General features: G+C 39.1%; 1 protein-coding gene across 1 annotated transcript in view; it reads left to right on the forward strand.

Moving 5' to 3' along the window:
• Positions 1-16,561, forward strand: part of epha6 (eph receptor A6) — a 64,711-nt gene that overhangs the window by 20,312 nt on the left and 27,838 nt on the right. Inside the window, exons 3-6 of the mRNA XM_044351838.1 lie at positions 1,804-1,932; positions 2,687-2,836; positions 2,930-3,091; positions 3,379-3,607. Coding sequence (XP_044207773.1) covers positions 1,804-1,932; positions 2,687-2,836; positions 2,930-3,091; positions 3,379-3,607 — 670 coding nt within the window. The remainder of the gene's footprint in view (positions 1-1,803; positions 1,933-2,686; positions 2,837-2,929; positions 3,092-3,378; positions 3,608-16,561) is intronic.

The following is a 16,561-nucleotide window of genomic DNA, read 5'->3' on the forward strand; positions in this document are numbered from 1 at the left end:
ACATTATAATGGGCTGACACAGCCTGTCCCATCTCACATGTGGACTGTAAAATGTTGACTTATTTTGCTCACATTCTGAGACCACAACTTCAGTTTACTTTAGAGCACTTGGTGGTATCCCATAATCTATTGAGCAACCACTACTTGTTTAATGGCGCGGCTCAGATGATCATTGTCAACTATTAAAGTCAGGAAATATCACACAGCAGCACTGTATTTATCCAGTATTTGTGTTCAGGTAGTTCTCAGTAACTGATGAGTGTGTCATATGAAATAGAGCACTGGAAAACACACTGGAAGCTTTAAATGACTGAATACAGTCATAAACTGCACATTTTGATCTTGTTAGCAGTCTATTGTTAATCACAGTGAGTTCCACTGTTGACTGTTAATGGACAACGTCTCTCTGTAGCTTAGTGACACATTTCAACATGTAGATCTTGGGTTTACTTGTTGATGAGGGACGCACAAATGCACCACCAGGAGGAGCATTTTCAGCTCCACTGAAGGACGCACCTTTTGATGGTTGCGTCCTTTGGATGAATCAGCCGCTGGATGCGGACACTGCGGTTAACTGGTCACTGCAGGTGTCCCTGGGTGCACTTTAGGACACTACCTATGATAACATCTGGGAGAATTATAAATGTGGATTTGTTTTTCATGGGCTTTGAACATCTCAACCTCCACAGTATGGTGTCCATTATAAATTTAATATGCTTTATTCTTTCATTGACTAAATGATTAATCATTTTGCTTGCAGAATAATTAATATAGTTCATACATATGATTTCACATGCTGTAAAACCCCCTGCCATGGCCTTTTCCGAACAGAATCAACTACACCTGCTGCATCTCCAATGTATCTCATGTTGTTGAGAAATAATTACGGCCGTGTCCAGCTGCGCAACTGACACAGGCTCAGCTACTCATTTAATGCCACAGGAGTTGTAAGAAAGAGCTTCTGTCAATAAACGTTAGGGCTTTTGAACCTGTGATCATCACACCGTTAAAGCAGAGCAGACAAATGAGAGTCTGGCTGATGCAACAGCCTGAAAACATTGGTGAAACTAACTCAGTGTCTCTCAAACGTCATGTTTCTGTATAAATGAAGTTCCACCACAACAGTAGGTGCACAGGTTGGACATTTCATGTTATGAAAACAGATCATTCATGTTCATACATCGGTGTGTGTTTTGTAATCTCCAAATAGATCTAATATATAGTCTCTATATTAGTATATTTAATCTGCAGCCTAACACATACTAAAATTATACTTTCCTATATAACACCAATGTAACACATGACAATATAATGCTAATATAACTGGATGTTTACATACAGAATTACATTTCAGTCAATCCCTGTCACTCACACCAATCCATAAATCACTGCTTTCTAAGAGGATAAATTCACCCAAATGACCCCCCACCCAAAACAATTTACTGGTATCTTACTGAATATATACAGACAGGTGACAAATTAAAGGAAAAACCGGTACAAGTCTGAATGCTTGACCCCTACATTTTGCTGGCATGGTTTGGGTCCACTTGTTCCCTTAGAGTGAAGGGTCACTGCAAATCAATACAAAGTTGTTCTGAGTGATCACCTTTATCCTATGATGAAACATTTCTATCCTGATGGGAGTGGTCTCTTCCGGGATGACAATGCCCCAATTCACAAGGCACAAGGGGTCACAATTTTTCACATTAAACTTTCACACTCACACACAAAATAACTAACTAAATACTATGCATGGAAACTGTTATTCACCAATTTACTTAACAGCTTCCTACATTTTTACAGTGGGATGCTATCACAGAGATGGATGAACAGAACAGACCTATCCACACCTTCCAGGTTTGCCATGTAATGGAGCCAAACCAGAACAACTGGCTGCGGTCTGGATGGATCCAGCGACAGGCTGCTCAGAGGGTCTGAACCACATTACACTACCAGTACTTCCTCAGACACAAATGACAAATGACTAGTGGAAGTTGAAAATATGAACTCATTGGAGGGAAGGTGATCATCTAAGTAACTTATCAGGAATAAAACAATAACATCAGGCATCTAAAGTAACAAAAAATATGACTTATTCCAACAGTGAGGACGTTATATTCATTAAAGTCAATACAACCCATGTTAAATCAAAGATGGCACACGGTTTCTTCCTTCCTGGAGAGCAGCTCATTACACTGAAACTGAGCTGTATCTGTTACTATATATGTTAAAACACCAAAGTCAAAGTTCAAAGATGGCTAGGCCAATGCCAAAGATTTTACAAATGACCTGCTTGTGCAGTTTAAAATAGCAGAAATCATTGTATTTCATCAAACAGATGTTGTCTTTTATCCTTTCGTTTTCACTATTACTTTCTTATTCTCTTAACTTTTGTACAGTCTTCTTTTATGTTTGTATAATTAATTTCAAGAATTTGGTGTTTGCACCTACTTGATTTTCAAATCATATCTAAGCAATAAGCTGTACGAATAAAGTTTAGGATTTTTATAGATATAACATTATTTATATCTCTAATAGCCTTCTGACCAAAGATTCTAATTTACTTCCTTTTAGGCAATATGTAGAGACGTTCTGTTAAATTTTTAATATCCCTGCTTTATGAAATAGGATTTGAAGTGAGCGTATAGTTATTTTTTATCATCTATCTATTTATATTTTAACTCAGGTATACGTGGAGCTGCGTTTCACACTGAGAGACTGCAACTCCATTCCTTGGGTGTCTGGCACATGTAAGGAAACCTTCAACCTCTTCTACCTGCAGACAGATGAACCTCTCCCTGCAGCGACGCGCTTCCGGCCTACTGACTATGCAAAGGTCGGTATAAGATCCAAATCATGAAAAAAAATGTATGAAACTGGTATCAATTAGTAGCACTAGACTGTGCTAATAAAATGTTTCTGATTTTAGGTTGACACCATAGCAGCAGATGAGAGTTTTACGCAGACAGATCTAGGTGATCGTGTTCTTCGCCTCAATACTGAGGTCAGGGAGGTGGGGCCGGTGACACAGAAGGGTTTCTACTTGGCCTTCCAGGATGTGGGAGCTTGTATTGCTCTTGTGTCTGTCAAGGTCAGTGAACAGGGTGGTGTGACTTATATCCGCATGAAACACTCCCATGAACTGTGTTTTTGCTTTGTGCTGTTTGTTATTGTGCTGTTAAATGTTTTAATTGTGACCTGCTGAAGGGACTGCACGATGATAATTAGCTACAAGCTAACTCTGATACAGTACATCAAATTTATGTCTAACACTATACATGGTCCCTTACAAATTAAAAAAAAAACAAAACTTGTCAGTTTAATTTCTTTCACAAGACTGGCAGCTCTTCAACGTCCTACTTTACTGTTTTGCATAAGGTGTTCTACAAGCGCTGCCCTTCAACTCTACGGAACCTGGCGGCGTTTCCCGACACCGTGCCACATATGGACTCCTCCTCTCTGGTGGAAGTTAGGGGTGCCTGTGTGGAGAACGCAGAAGAGAGGGACACACCCAAATTGTACTGTGGTGCTGATGGGGACTGGCTGGTACCACTGGGCCGCTGCGTCTGTAGTATTGGCCACGAGGAGATGGATGGCTACTGCCGGGGTGAGAAGTAGTTTTGTATGTTTTTTGTGCGTGTGCGTGTGCGTGTGCGTGCGTGTGCGTGTGTGTGTGTGTGTGTGTGTGTGCAAAATCTTAGAATATACAGAGTCACCAACAGCTCACTAAAGCTGCAGATGCAAACACATTTTGTAAGTAACAGAGAGCAATAATAGAGGAGAGAGGAGAAAAGAAAAGGGGAAGAGAAGAGCAGAGAAGAAAAGACATTGCATCACATTAACAGATCTCACGGGCTTTCCCCCATCATCTGCAAGAACTTGAGTTTACTGAACTGCGATGCCCTCCTCTCATTCTCAGATCCTGCATTCTTGTCTGATCCTTTCCATCCACATCTCTTTTCATCTCTTTTCAGCTCCGCCTCCCCTCATCATCCTCTCTTGTCCTCCTTATTTACTCTCCACTTATTCCCCCTTCCTTCTCTTCCTTGTCTATTTCCTCTGTTTATTCCTCTCTTTTCATTCTCACTATTGCTGTCTCTCATCCTTTTATACTATGAGATCTTACAACAATGTGAAGAGATTAGCTTATGTCACCCTGAGTTTCCTGACATTTCAAAATCATTACTTTTGTTCTCATGAGGACCTATCTGGACTCTGTCAATTATGTTCTTCAAATGGGAAAGTAATTTCTTGTAATATCAAGCTGTTTTCAGTTTACTGGTATTTACATGCCTGCTTTTTCCTTGATAAATACAACACTAGCAGATATGTGAAAACATTCATCCACATTCATTTTTGGGATGCTTCCATTCTAATTATTCATGTCAGCATTGCCTAAATGTGCCCAATTGTCAGAAAAACAGATTAAGGAAGAGTTAGAGAAACTGTTGAGTTGCTCCAGATAGTCTTTGGCCTGGTTTCTTAATTATACTGTGCCGACAGACTGGGGACTAGCTGGCTAATCGCAGTCATTTGTTAGTTTCACTGCTAATTTAGCCTGCATCTCGTCTTTTCTGAAAAAACTCCCCCAACTCTTTCTTTCATTCATGAGGCAGGTGCTAAATTAACCTACACTGCATAATTACAATTGAAGTGCACCCACTGTTACTTGCTACATTTTGCAGACTTAGGGCGTGTGTCCATATAGCATTTTTCTCCTGCAGAAAAACACTGGCAGGGTGCCGGGGAGCACTTGCATGAAGCATGAACGCTGCACATGGGTTTTGTTACTATGGCATCCACTCTTCTTCTCCTTCTCAGCCTTTCTCTCTTTCTTATACTTGCCCCTCAAGTATTTCCATTTTGATTGGCAGCATTCACCTATAATCAGATAAGTGACAACATCTAAAAGGATGCAGATTGACATTAGCTAGGTACCTTACTTCCCAACAGAAGATTGACTATACAACTAACAACAACCTTACAATGCATAGGGTGATAAAAGGACAACACTCACCAGCAACAATCGTGCAGTTTCTTTTTTCTTTCTTAGTTTCTGTCTAACATATCAAAAAACTCAGGATAGCCAGACATCACCATAACAAGCTTCTCCTCCATTTACTTGGTTACCAGGGTGATGAGTCCCACCCCATCTAATATATGATTGGTTCCCTGAAAAGGAGCGACAGTGATGACACCAGCACCTTTCTGAAAAGTTCAGGGCTCTGAAAAAAGACACTGTGTGCAGCCTTTTTTTCTCTAGGTGGCCGCATGCTGCCACATACGCTTTCTCCTTGTAGGTTTCCAATGAATGAAGGTTTATCCCAATGTTCTCTTCATCGGCAAGTTGTCTTCATCCAAGTCCATATCTTGAAATCCTTGCACTCTTTCCTCTTCAGCAATTGAGTTGAGTTACTCCAAGCTGTTTCACCTACATGCTCCTCAAGTCAGCGCAAAGGATAATTGCTGTGTCCTCAACAGTAGCTGACTTAAGACAGTTGTCAACATAAAATTTTTCCTTGACTGTTTTGGCAGCTTGATGTTAACACCATCTTTGGCACAACATAAGATGTCCAACCAACATATTGTGTTCAACAAGCTCCTGGAGGCCACCAGAGAAACCTGAGGAGATCTGTGTCTTCATTGCTGACTCTGACCTCGTGGAACATGGCCTCCACATCAACCACCTTGGTCTCTTGTCAGAACCTCACAAGGACCCCCACTAGTGAGCTTATTAGGTCCAGTCCCTGCAGGAGCTGTTCAGCGATGTTCCTTGAAAGCTTGCTCCACATGCAGTTTTTGCTTGACTGGATGTCCGACTTCGTGATGAGGCAGATACCATGTTCGCCCCTCAGTTGGCTCGTGTTCAGCACTGTGGAGTTTCACCACATCTCTAGAGAATCTTTTCCGTAAATTCAACACACGTTGCTCCATGACTGATGGAAAATGACTTGTTCCTCGCTGGAAGGCAAACACTGTAATGACCATCCACAAGTTTTGAGGTTTAAGACATCATGTTAATGAACTGATGATCATCCTTGGACATTTCGGTGTCTTCTTTTTGTCCAGCATCAGGAAAGTCCTGCTTGAACTGCAGTTGCCAGAGCTCTTTTGTCCATTTGTTTGTTGTGATTTGTTGTGAATACTTTCTTTATTTGAGTGTCCCTGAACTAGTGGCGGCTTCTTTTATGTTTCCATAGAGTGGGTGTAATAAATACCTAACTTACATGTTGACAAAGTCATCAAAATCCTTGAACAATGAATGAAGACTTAGCTTGACTTGATTGACTTGATTCCCCTCGTCCTTATCCACACCAAAAAAATCCACAGGACCACTCAGTAAAGTTGAACTGTTTATTTTGACACAAAAAATGAACAGAACAATTGTCCATTTCCAAGGTTATCAAATTACTGAATGAAATTCAAGCAAGAATCATTAATGAGAAAAAACAAAGAAAGAGGTCAAAAAACTGGATGGGTCCATTTGCCTCTTGCCTGACTGCCTTGAGATTACAAACTCTCGTCTCTTGAGAATATCCAAAAACAAGTAAAGGTGCACAGTTACTAGAAAGCAACAATGATAATCACCTCTTCCCATAAATGAGATTTTATGCATTTTAAATTATCTACACACATTTGATTTCTTGCTCATTTTAAGTGCAAGGAATCAAACAATTAACTTATCACATTACTGCAAATATAAACCATAAATACATCAACCTCTAAAATACTGTACATATTCCTTCTAAATTAATTAACCATGTAAATTACTGTTATTTTATGCATGAACTTAAATTATTGCATGCTAATCAGTCAAGCATCAATAAACTGCTTTTAGGCTCCTACACTCCTCATTGGGAACAATTGGAAAAAAAGATGCTGGTGCTCTAAAAAACACTATATAGACACAAGCCCTTACAGAAGTCTCAGTTGGTTGGGGTGAAATTCATGTACTACCCTTGTGGTGATGCAGTAACTCAGGTTATTACAAAGAGAACTCCAGCAGTCATTAGTATAGCTGATATGTAGGACAGGCTGTAATATCTTCTTCATTTGCTCCCAGGGTGTAATTTTTCTTTTTATCTGCTTCTCTTTTATCTACTTTTTATTTATCTTTTCTCTCGCTCACTCTCTATCTCAAATATGTAGTTAAACAACACAGAAGCCTGTCAGGAGAGATTACAGATGAGACGGCAGTTTAGGAGCAGCACTCTCATGGTGTCCCTCATATATAGGCTATACTATGTCCTACATCTATACACCCTATTCATCCCCTTTGGCTGACAATAGTTGCTAGCTCTCATTTGTACTGTAGTTGCAACAGTGTCAGGGGGATCTTGACAGCCACTGCAATGAATAGGTCAGTAACTCATGTGGCATTAACCCACTTGGAACTGAAAATGATGTGTGTCTGTTTGTTGGTGAGCATAGATGGTAATCATACCTACTGTACACGGTATTCTCATACCAACAAACTCAAGTTGACAAGCAGACATCCCAAGTTTACAGTAGGAACGTACAATATAAAATCCTCTATTTTAATGTACATTGTGATATAGTCCATTTTCTGATAAATCAATTATTTATGGATGAAATAACTAGACATAAATGTCTGTTTTCAGATAATCCTGTAAATTAAACAGCAATCACCAAACACCAAAGATATACATTACTGCTTATTGATTTGCAACATAACCCAATACCCACAATGCTCTAAGAGATATTAAAAGGACAGCTACCTTGGTATACGGTATGGCAAAATCTCTGACAGTTTACAAATTCATATCATTGTCCTATCACCCCACTAACAGGGCTGACTTCAGTGAGATTTGAGGATGTTTTAGGGTGATTTGTACCACTGACACAATAGTCTCACTGACATTTTACACAAACATTTAAATAATTACTCCAGTACTCATATGATCAGGTACGATTGCCACACTTGAATTTGTGATTACTGGCTATTAACTCCCTAAAACTACTGGGATTTGTAATGACAGTATTGACAATAACAGTACACATGCAGCTCCTTGCAGAGAGCACAGAGTCACCAGATAAAGATGAACTTTTTGACTATAGGGGAATTGTAACACAGCAATTCTAAGCATTTGAATGCTGCACAATAATACTGTATGTGAATATGCATACTGTAAAGCATTTCCAGAAATACTGTATTACACAAAAATATAAATATTGCTTCTTTTAAATACCAGTTTTCTGTTATTAATAATCACAATCACTTACTGATTACTAAGCAGCTATCGTGGCATAGAGGTAAATATATTTTCCTCTTGGACATATACAGGGCTGCAACAAAGGATTATTTACATTATCGATTAATCTGCCAGTTAGTCTCTTGATTCATTAATTAATTGCTTGGTCTATATAATGTCAGAAAATAGGGAAAAAATTCCTATCACAATTTACGAAACCCCAAGGTGATATCTTCAAATAGTTTTGTTCGACCAACAGCCCAAAACCTAAAGATATTTAGTTTTAGATCACATAAGGCAAAAAAAAAAAAAGCAGAAAATGCTCACAAGTGAGAGGCTCAAACCAGTGAATGTTTGTTTTTAATGTTTGCTGTTTAGTTTTCTGTCAGTAAACAGAAATTATTAATTGACTCATCATTTCAGCCCTAAACATATATAATATTGAACTAGCTACCGACTAAAAACTGGTAAATTAGTATCTTCAACAGAAAACAGAACAGCAGCAATAAATTCATAAGTTCAGCAACAACATCCTTCTTAAAGCAGTCCACATTCAGTACTCCCACTTGGAATACAAACAACTACAGATAAATGTAATGAAGCACAATCATAATTTAAATGAGTTAAAAACTCAGATCACTTACGCATGGGCAACTGCCATCATTGCATTAATGGTAATTAATCAGAGTGCAGCAGAGGCTTGTGATACAGAGCTGTACACAGTTACCTACGTGGTTGGTGTACCCATACTTACAAGAGTGACCAATCTGTAGCAAATAAAACTTGGAACTGTTAGACATTTTCATTTTTGACAGAGCTAAACTAGTTTTCCCCCTGCATCCAGTCTTTGTGTAGACTAAACATTTCCCAGAGTTATCTCTGCACTGGACGCACAGACATGAATCTGATATTGATCTTATCATCTGACCAAAGGCAAACAAGCATATTTCCCAAAATGGCCGTTCCTTTAAGATTCACCCTTTTCTGAAATACTGTTGTAGCATCCTGAGCAAAGGAAACCAGAGATACTGCTGTGCTGTGTTGTTTTGTTGTGCAGTAGTTATTGCTGGGTTCAGAAATGACATTTTATCTATCTATCTAAAGCATATTCAGCTGTTGAATTCTCAAATGGCATCGTTGAACTCAATAACTTCAGGTTAGAAGAGGCGATCCGTTGTAAGAACGCATTGTTGCCTTGTAATTAATGATTTATGGCCAATTATTTACTCTCATCAATAATTTCCATAGGTCTTGCAGAGCAGAGCTCATGCTCTGATTAAGATGTACACTTTGCAAGTAGTTGCAGGAAGTTTAGGCATGAACTTGCGATGACTTCTGCTTTCTCCTCGTTTTCATTTTGGAACACTGCTTCAAAGGGTACTGTGATCAAAGCTGTCTGAGAGGCAGCATGGGGAAAGAGCAAAAGAGGGGGAGAGAGCGAGAGAGACAGAGAGAGAGATGGAGAAAGAGAGAGAGAGAGAGAGAGAGAGAGAGAGAGAGAGAGAGAGAGAATGAGAGAATAGGGAAAACCCCAGCGCTCCCAAATATGAGCACAGCTTCGCGCTAACACGTCCATCTTTCCCTCCCAGCTGCCTAAACAAAGGCATCAGCGCTTATCAAACCCTGCTTTCCACCCCGATAGCATTCTGCCAGACTGTTTTGACATCTCAATCGAGTGCTTTTATTATTCTATTCCTTTCATTCAGTGTCAGCCACAAGAGGATTACTCAGAGATAGGCTGGTTATATCATGACCTAGATAAGGCAACATCATAGTGCTAATGCTATTTGTTCCACATCCTTTCGTCACGCCATCATATTCAAAAGGAAGCACTGAGCTGGGGGGAAGCTAATAGAGATGTCTTTTGGAATTTGGTTTGAATCAGAATAAAGATGCAGACAAGACCAAAAAACCCACCAGAAGGCTAAGTGATTACAGTCAATAGTTGAAAAAAATCTTCTATATTCAAATATTTTGGTTTCAACAAAACCTTTTGAATGTCAGTTTTTGCAGCTAACAGCGCATGTACTATTTCTTAGAGCTGATATCAACCAAGCACAAATAATTTCTTCTTATTAGGCTACTTGAATGGTGAAGAAGCAAATTAACAGAGATTTTTCGAGTCCCACAATGAAGTTGGTCAGTTTGTTTTTTTCCTTTTTCTTTTTTCCGTAACCACTCCATGTTCTCCAGAAATTGACCATACTTAGCTTGCTCACTGACGACCTCTGGTGTCTCAAGACTCAGGATTGATTTGGCTAGAAAACTACAAACCCATGACCTCAAATTCAGGCAAAGTGGAATGGGAAATGCGGAAATCAATACATTCTCTTAGCTGTATCTGAGCCACTGTGCCCGTCTCCTGTCCATTAAGGACTGTGTTTACTCTGGCCTCTAACGCAGCTCACCCAGACTACAGCATCACTCATTCTCTGTGAACTTCCAATCTGCATATCAAAGCTGAGAGACCAGGGTAAACACAGTCTCTGGCTCCATCTGTTTCTGACAACGTAAAGCCAAGAGAAAACTTCCAACTCTACGCACCCAAACAACTCAAAATCTCTTAGCAGGCATGTCATTACATTCCTGCAAATGCGCAGGTGATGCACTTTATTTGACCGAGCCTCTATAGTTGATCTATTGAAACTTATATCTCCATCACTCTTAAGTGTTGCTCCTAACCTGAGGTCAGTGTTTAATCAGTGCATGGTGTTTTACTAACAATGGATCAAATGACTATGTAATGTGAAAGGGCTTGCTTGTGGTGACAAATCCAGAGAATTATCACCTGACTCTGCAATTCTCCTCAGCTCTACAGAGCTAAATAGCATCTTTCAGCTAATTGTTTTGGTTTTCTGGCTTGCAACTTTACTGTTTTGATTCACTCACAATGCTCTCATCAACTCATAATTTCCAGCAGGCAGCTGTATTCAGCAAAAAAGCTCTAAAAATCTGCTGCACACTACCTGCCCATTACCAAATGGCAGACAGGTAGCTACTAGCTGGTGAAATGGAGCAGTTAGCATCTAAAAAGCCAGATATGTCACTCAGGAGTTGACCAAACCAAAACAGAGCAAAAAGAGTTCATATTTTTCTGACATTTGACAGATGGACACAAACATGACTCCAAATAAATGCTGATGTTGCTCCATGTCTAATTGAAGTGTAAGAAGCCAACTGTTTTACTAAAATGTTTGCCAAATAAATTTTATAAGGTGATAGATAAGGGGACTGCCCATTGGCCCAAAGCCCCATCATTCCAAAACCCCAATAGTTCAAAAAATGTCCGAACATTTAATATAATTCGGTTTTAGCTCCATGTAAAGTAAATAAACCTGATGTTTCCCAGATAATGCCTTAACAACGCAGTTTACACATTTTTATAACTGCTGGTTTGTTCAATCAGAGTTCTACTGAATGAAATATGATGCCAAAGTTAGCAGAAGACCTCAATAATACATAAAAAGTCTGTTTTATAAGGTAATAAACATGATCAGTGTCTAATAATCAATGACACACTGCCATTATTTATGGTTAGGCGTTCCAATTAGATTACCTGTCGTCTTTTGCCCTTAATATCTTAGTGTATTTTGACATGCTTGTCAAGAAATAATTATGTTTTATGGTGTGACAGCACTGTGGTTGAGGTCTAGTTAGGTTTAGGTACAGAAACCACTTGGTCAGGGTTAGGGAAAGATCATGGTTTGGTTTAAAATCACTTGCACGTCAAGGGAGAGTGTGTATTTTCGGAGCAACGGGCCTTTGAAACAGTGGGCTTTTGTTTTTGGGATAACGGGCTGTCAGACTATGGGCTTTTGGTCCAATGGGAAGTTTTTCGAACTATTGGGTTTTCGGAATAATGGGCCATCGGACCAATGTCATTGCACCATAGATAATATGTCAGTGTTGTGTGGACAGCTTGTTGTGCTTCCCCCATGTGACTAAAAAATGTATCAATGCAGATTTAAAGGGAACATATCATGCACATTTACATGTCTATATTTTTAATCTGGGGCTCAAGTGGAATATCTTTGCATGATTTACAGTTGAAAAAATTTATCTTATAATGACCTTTATGCAGCCCCTCAGTTCAGCCTCTGTCTGAAACAGGCTATTTTAGTTCCTGTCTCTGTTAAGCCTCCCAGAGAGCCCAATCTGTTCTGTTTGGTTAGCTTCTGGAAGACTTCCGGCCACTTGGGAGACTACGTCAACAAACCATGAAACAAACTATAGTAGTAGGATTTTACTACTTTTTCTCGTCCTTCACTTGAAATGTCAACATCTAAAATATATCCGTACATGTTCGCGCCTGAATCTGAGCCAAAATATCAGTGGACAACGCAAACAACACATGGAGAAACCTTAGTGACAACATTTGCAACCAAGGCTACGGAACAGACGACTGTTTATGGGCATGTGTTCTTTTCTTCCTTGCCAAGAGAAGAAAAAGACATCACAAATGAAGCGTTCAGAGCAGGTTGAAGCCTGGGCTTCAACCTTTGAAACTTTGACCATGTTTGACATAGATATCCAACATAACAGTATATAAATATCAGAAAAAGCGTAATGTTTCCCATTTAAGTGATCAGAATTAAATATAAGTCACTTGCTGTGAACTAGGCTGTGATTTTTAATGAAATAATCACTGCTAAATCAGATTAAAAAGAGTCAAAGAGGATGTTTGGCTTGGGATGGATATCTAGCACATCAGTGATGTCAGTGTCTTCAAGGAAACTACTAAACTATTCAATGGTGAAGAAAATATGCATTATTGTTATATGTTTTGTGATGTTTTGTGTGTGCAGCAGTATTGGTTTGTATTGGAAATACATGTTTTGTGCCAGTACTGTTCCTTTCATGAATAACAATGCCTTTCATGGCAAAAAGCCAAACAACTGATAAATTGGATCTCATTATGTGTCTGTGTCTGTGCATGTGTAAGGGAGACATTTTCAAACTTTTTTGATGGAAATAGTGGTATGAGTATTGTAATTGCTTTCTGAAGGTGATCTCAGCAGCTTATACCAGAGAGCAGGGAGCAGCTGGAAATTCAAATGAATCTGTGTGTTTGTTGCCTTTGGCAGGAGCTCAGCATAGGAGGAAAGTAATATCCAAGTGAATGAGGTGTCTCAAAATTGGAAGCTGGGTAACAAATTACTCTTCTCATTAGGAGCTAAAGCAGCAACTTGATTTTGGCGAGGATTTCTGTCTGTGTGTCAATCTTTAGTCTCATCACTTTTCCATATCTGTTTACTCAATTATGTCTACCTACTTATGCAGATAGTTTTTTCCTTGTGTCTCTTTCCTTCTTGTATGTTTTATTTTCAGTCCACCTTGCATATCTACAGAGCCCGGGAGGGGCCATGGAGAAAAAAAAAAACAAATTTGTGCTTTAGTAATTTTTGCCCTCAGTTAAGTAATTTGCGCTCTCGATTTAGTAATTCATGCTCTTGAGTGATTAATTTGTGCTGTCGATTTAATCATTTGTGCTCTCGATGTAACTATTTTGACAGTCAGCCGGGAGAAGAAAGTGATGAAGAAGAAGTACTGATCCAAGCCAAGCTTGATCCAAGGCAGCCAGGAAGCGCTCCACAGCCGTGGATGTACTACGAGAATATAATACACAATCTAGATATATAAGTTTGCATGTTCTCCCTGTGTCTGCGTGAGTTCTCTCCGGCTTCTTCCCACAGACCAAAAACATGCAGGTTAGGTTAATTGGCAGCTCTAAATTGCCCAAAGGTGTAAATGTGAGTGCGAATGGTTGTTTGTCTCTATATGTCAGCCCTATGATTGACTGGCAACCTGTCCAGGGTGTACCCTGCATCTTGCCCAATGTCAGCTGGGAGGGAGGGATGGATGGATGGATGGATGGATGGATGGATGGATGGAAGGAAGGAAGAAAGGGAGGAACCTTAAAGCTGAGTTTTTATGAACTGGATGACATCCGCAGGGATATGAAAGTATTTACGGCAGAAAACTGTTATCCTGTATTCTACACTCTACAAAGGATCTCAGAAATAACACAGTGATGTGCTTAAAGTATATCCACATATCTTAGTCTAAGATCAAAATAAAACCTTATTAAATCCAACACATCCACAGTGAGGTTGTACGCCAGACAAGAGAATGGCATGAGGGTGAAATCCATTAAATCGAGAGCACGAATTATTAAATGGAGAGCACAGATTACTAAATGGAAAGCACAAATTACTTGGTTTTTTTATCCATGGCCACTCCTGGGCTCCGAATATATCATCTCTTTCAAAATTTTAATTCTCTCTCCCATTCATAACTTTGATCACTGCTTTTCCAAAACATAGCGGGATATACAAGCACTAAGAAACATCCAATTGCAAACTTAAAGCAATAGTTGACATTTTGGGAAAAACACTTATTTGCGTTTATGCTGAGAGTTTGATGAGACGATCAACATCACTTTCATGACTGGACAGTAAATGTGAAGCTACAGCCAGGCTGGTTAACTTAGCTTAGCACAAAGACTCCAAACAGAGGGAGCCTGGCCCCAGGCAGAGATAGCAAAATCCACCTACCAGCATCCTAAAGCTCACTAAGTAACGTGCCATATCTTGTTTGTTTAATCTGTAAACCTAAGTAAATGACAAGTGAGTTGCGGCTATGACAATTTCTTGGCTGGGCACAGTAACTTTCTGGAGCCTCCGCTAGTTGCCTGGCAACCTCATGATGATGACAAGACATCATCAGGAGCATACTGCGAAGTTACAGAGGTGTCCTAACATACAATTCACAGAAACTTGTGAGCCATTAAAAAAAAAAGTATTTTCCATTTCCATGGTATAAGCTTATGTAATACAAATTCAGATTGCTGGGAAAAACAGATGAGTCTTGCTCCACTCTTTCATATTGATTGATCACTGGTTAATCAAACCATTTTCAGCTAGTTCGATCTCTGTGTACAATGGGAACAAGCAGAAATATATTCATAACAGTCCAATTTGTTATTGTTCAAAATAATATTCCAGGCTGGCATCACAGACCGCACTTCTACACGTCTCTAGCAATGAATTATTAGCAAAGATTGAAACAAGTGAGCTGAATCGTGCAACTATAATACTCTGACAAGTTTCTGGCCTCAGGTAGACTCAAGTAACAGCAGTTTAGCCTAGGAAGTCTGAAACTCGTTCAACAGTCACTCTCCCAGGGGTCTCCCAAGCAAACATACAGTGCATAAGGACACTAGAGATACAGTTGGTCTGCATTAGAATCTATTAGATTTGGTATACTTACAATTAAAACCTCCACCACTGCATGACTGTGTGACATACTATGAAACTTCACTGTAGAATAAAAAGGCCTAATAACAGCGGAATTATCGTGGTGATGTTTCTTGATGGAGGCAATAATGCATTAGACAATAAAAGGCTTATGTAATATGGACTGTTACTGATGAGTTGAGGAAGATAAAATTTTGAGATGGCTCACCACAGTGTCTTTCTAGCTCTAACTGGGGGGAAAATATTAGAATGCTAAAATCATTAAAATCATAATAAACCTTCTGGCTGTCTGCCGTGAAGTCTTGATTGAATCTCCCTACCTTACCTTATCTTTTTTGCTCTCTGCATTGTCTGTCTTATATTGCATATTTATTTGCTAATTTTGAAATTATTACACCATCCACACACATATATTCGGACACACATCACTCTGCAGTGAAATGAATCCCAGAATATTAAAAAATAATTAAATAACTTCACTATTAGTGCTAAATCTTTCTCTGCTGACATAGGTCTGGGAAGAAGGAGCCAATCTGCAATGGTTTTGGCATCTTCTGATAAGCTTTAAGGAAAAAGCGAAGGAGAGGAAAGCGGGAGGAGAGACGGGAAAAGGAAAAATATTGGAAGAAAGATGAGAAAATCAAGAAAAGATGAAAATTGTGGCAGAGCAAAACAGTTGGAGGAAAACTGGAGAGATAAGGAAGGAGAGCTGGTTGAACTAATATAAAAAAAAAAGAAAAAAGAAATGGGAAAATGGAACGGGAGAGAACTGGAGGAAGTAATGAGGTAGGAAAGTAAACCGGGGTATGGCTGGAAAACCGAAGAATTCTTAGGTCAGCAGAATGGACCATATAGTAAGTGGATGGAGGTTTTAGACTGTAAGCAGGCTATAATTGCATTTTTATAATACATTATTTGTATGTTAATAGCTTGTTTTTTTTTTAACCTGCATTAGAAACAATACAACATCTGAATCAGGTTTATTGCCAAGTAGGTTTGCACATACAAGGAATTTGCCTTGGTGTCATTGTGGTACGTAACGATAAAAAAATATAATAATAATAATAATGATAACAATAATAATTATACTAT

The sequence above is a fragment of the Thunnus albacares genome, chromosome 1 (assembly GCF_914725855.1).
Source record: "Thunnus albacares chromosome 1, fThuAlb1.1, whole genome shotgun sequence".
Lineage (NCBI taxonomy): Eukaryota > Metazoa > Chordata > Actinopteri > Scombriformes > Scombridae > Thunnus > Thunnus albacares.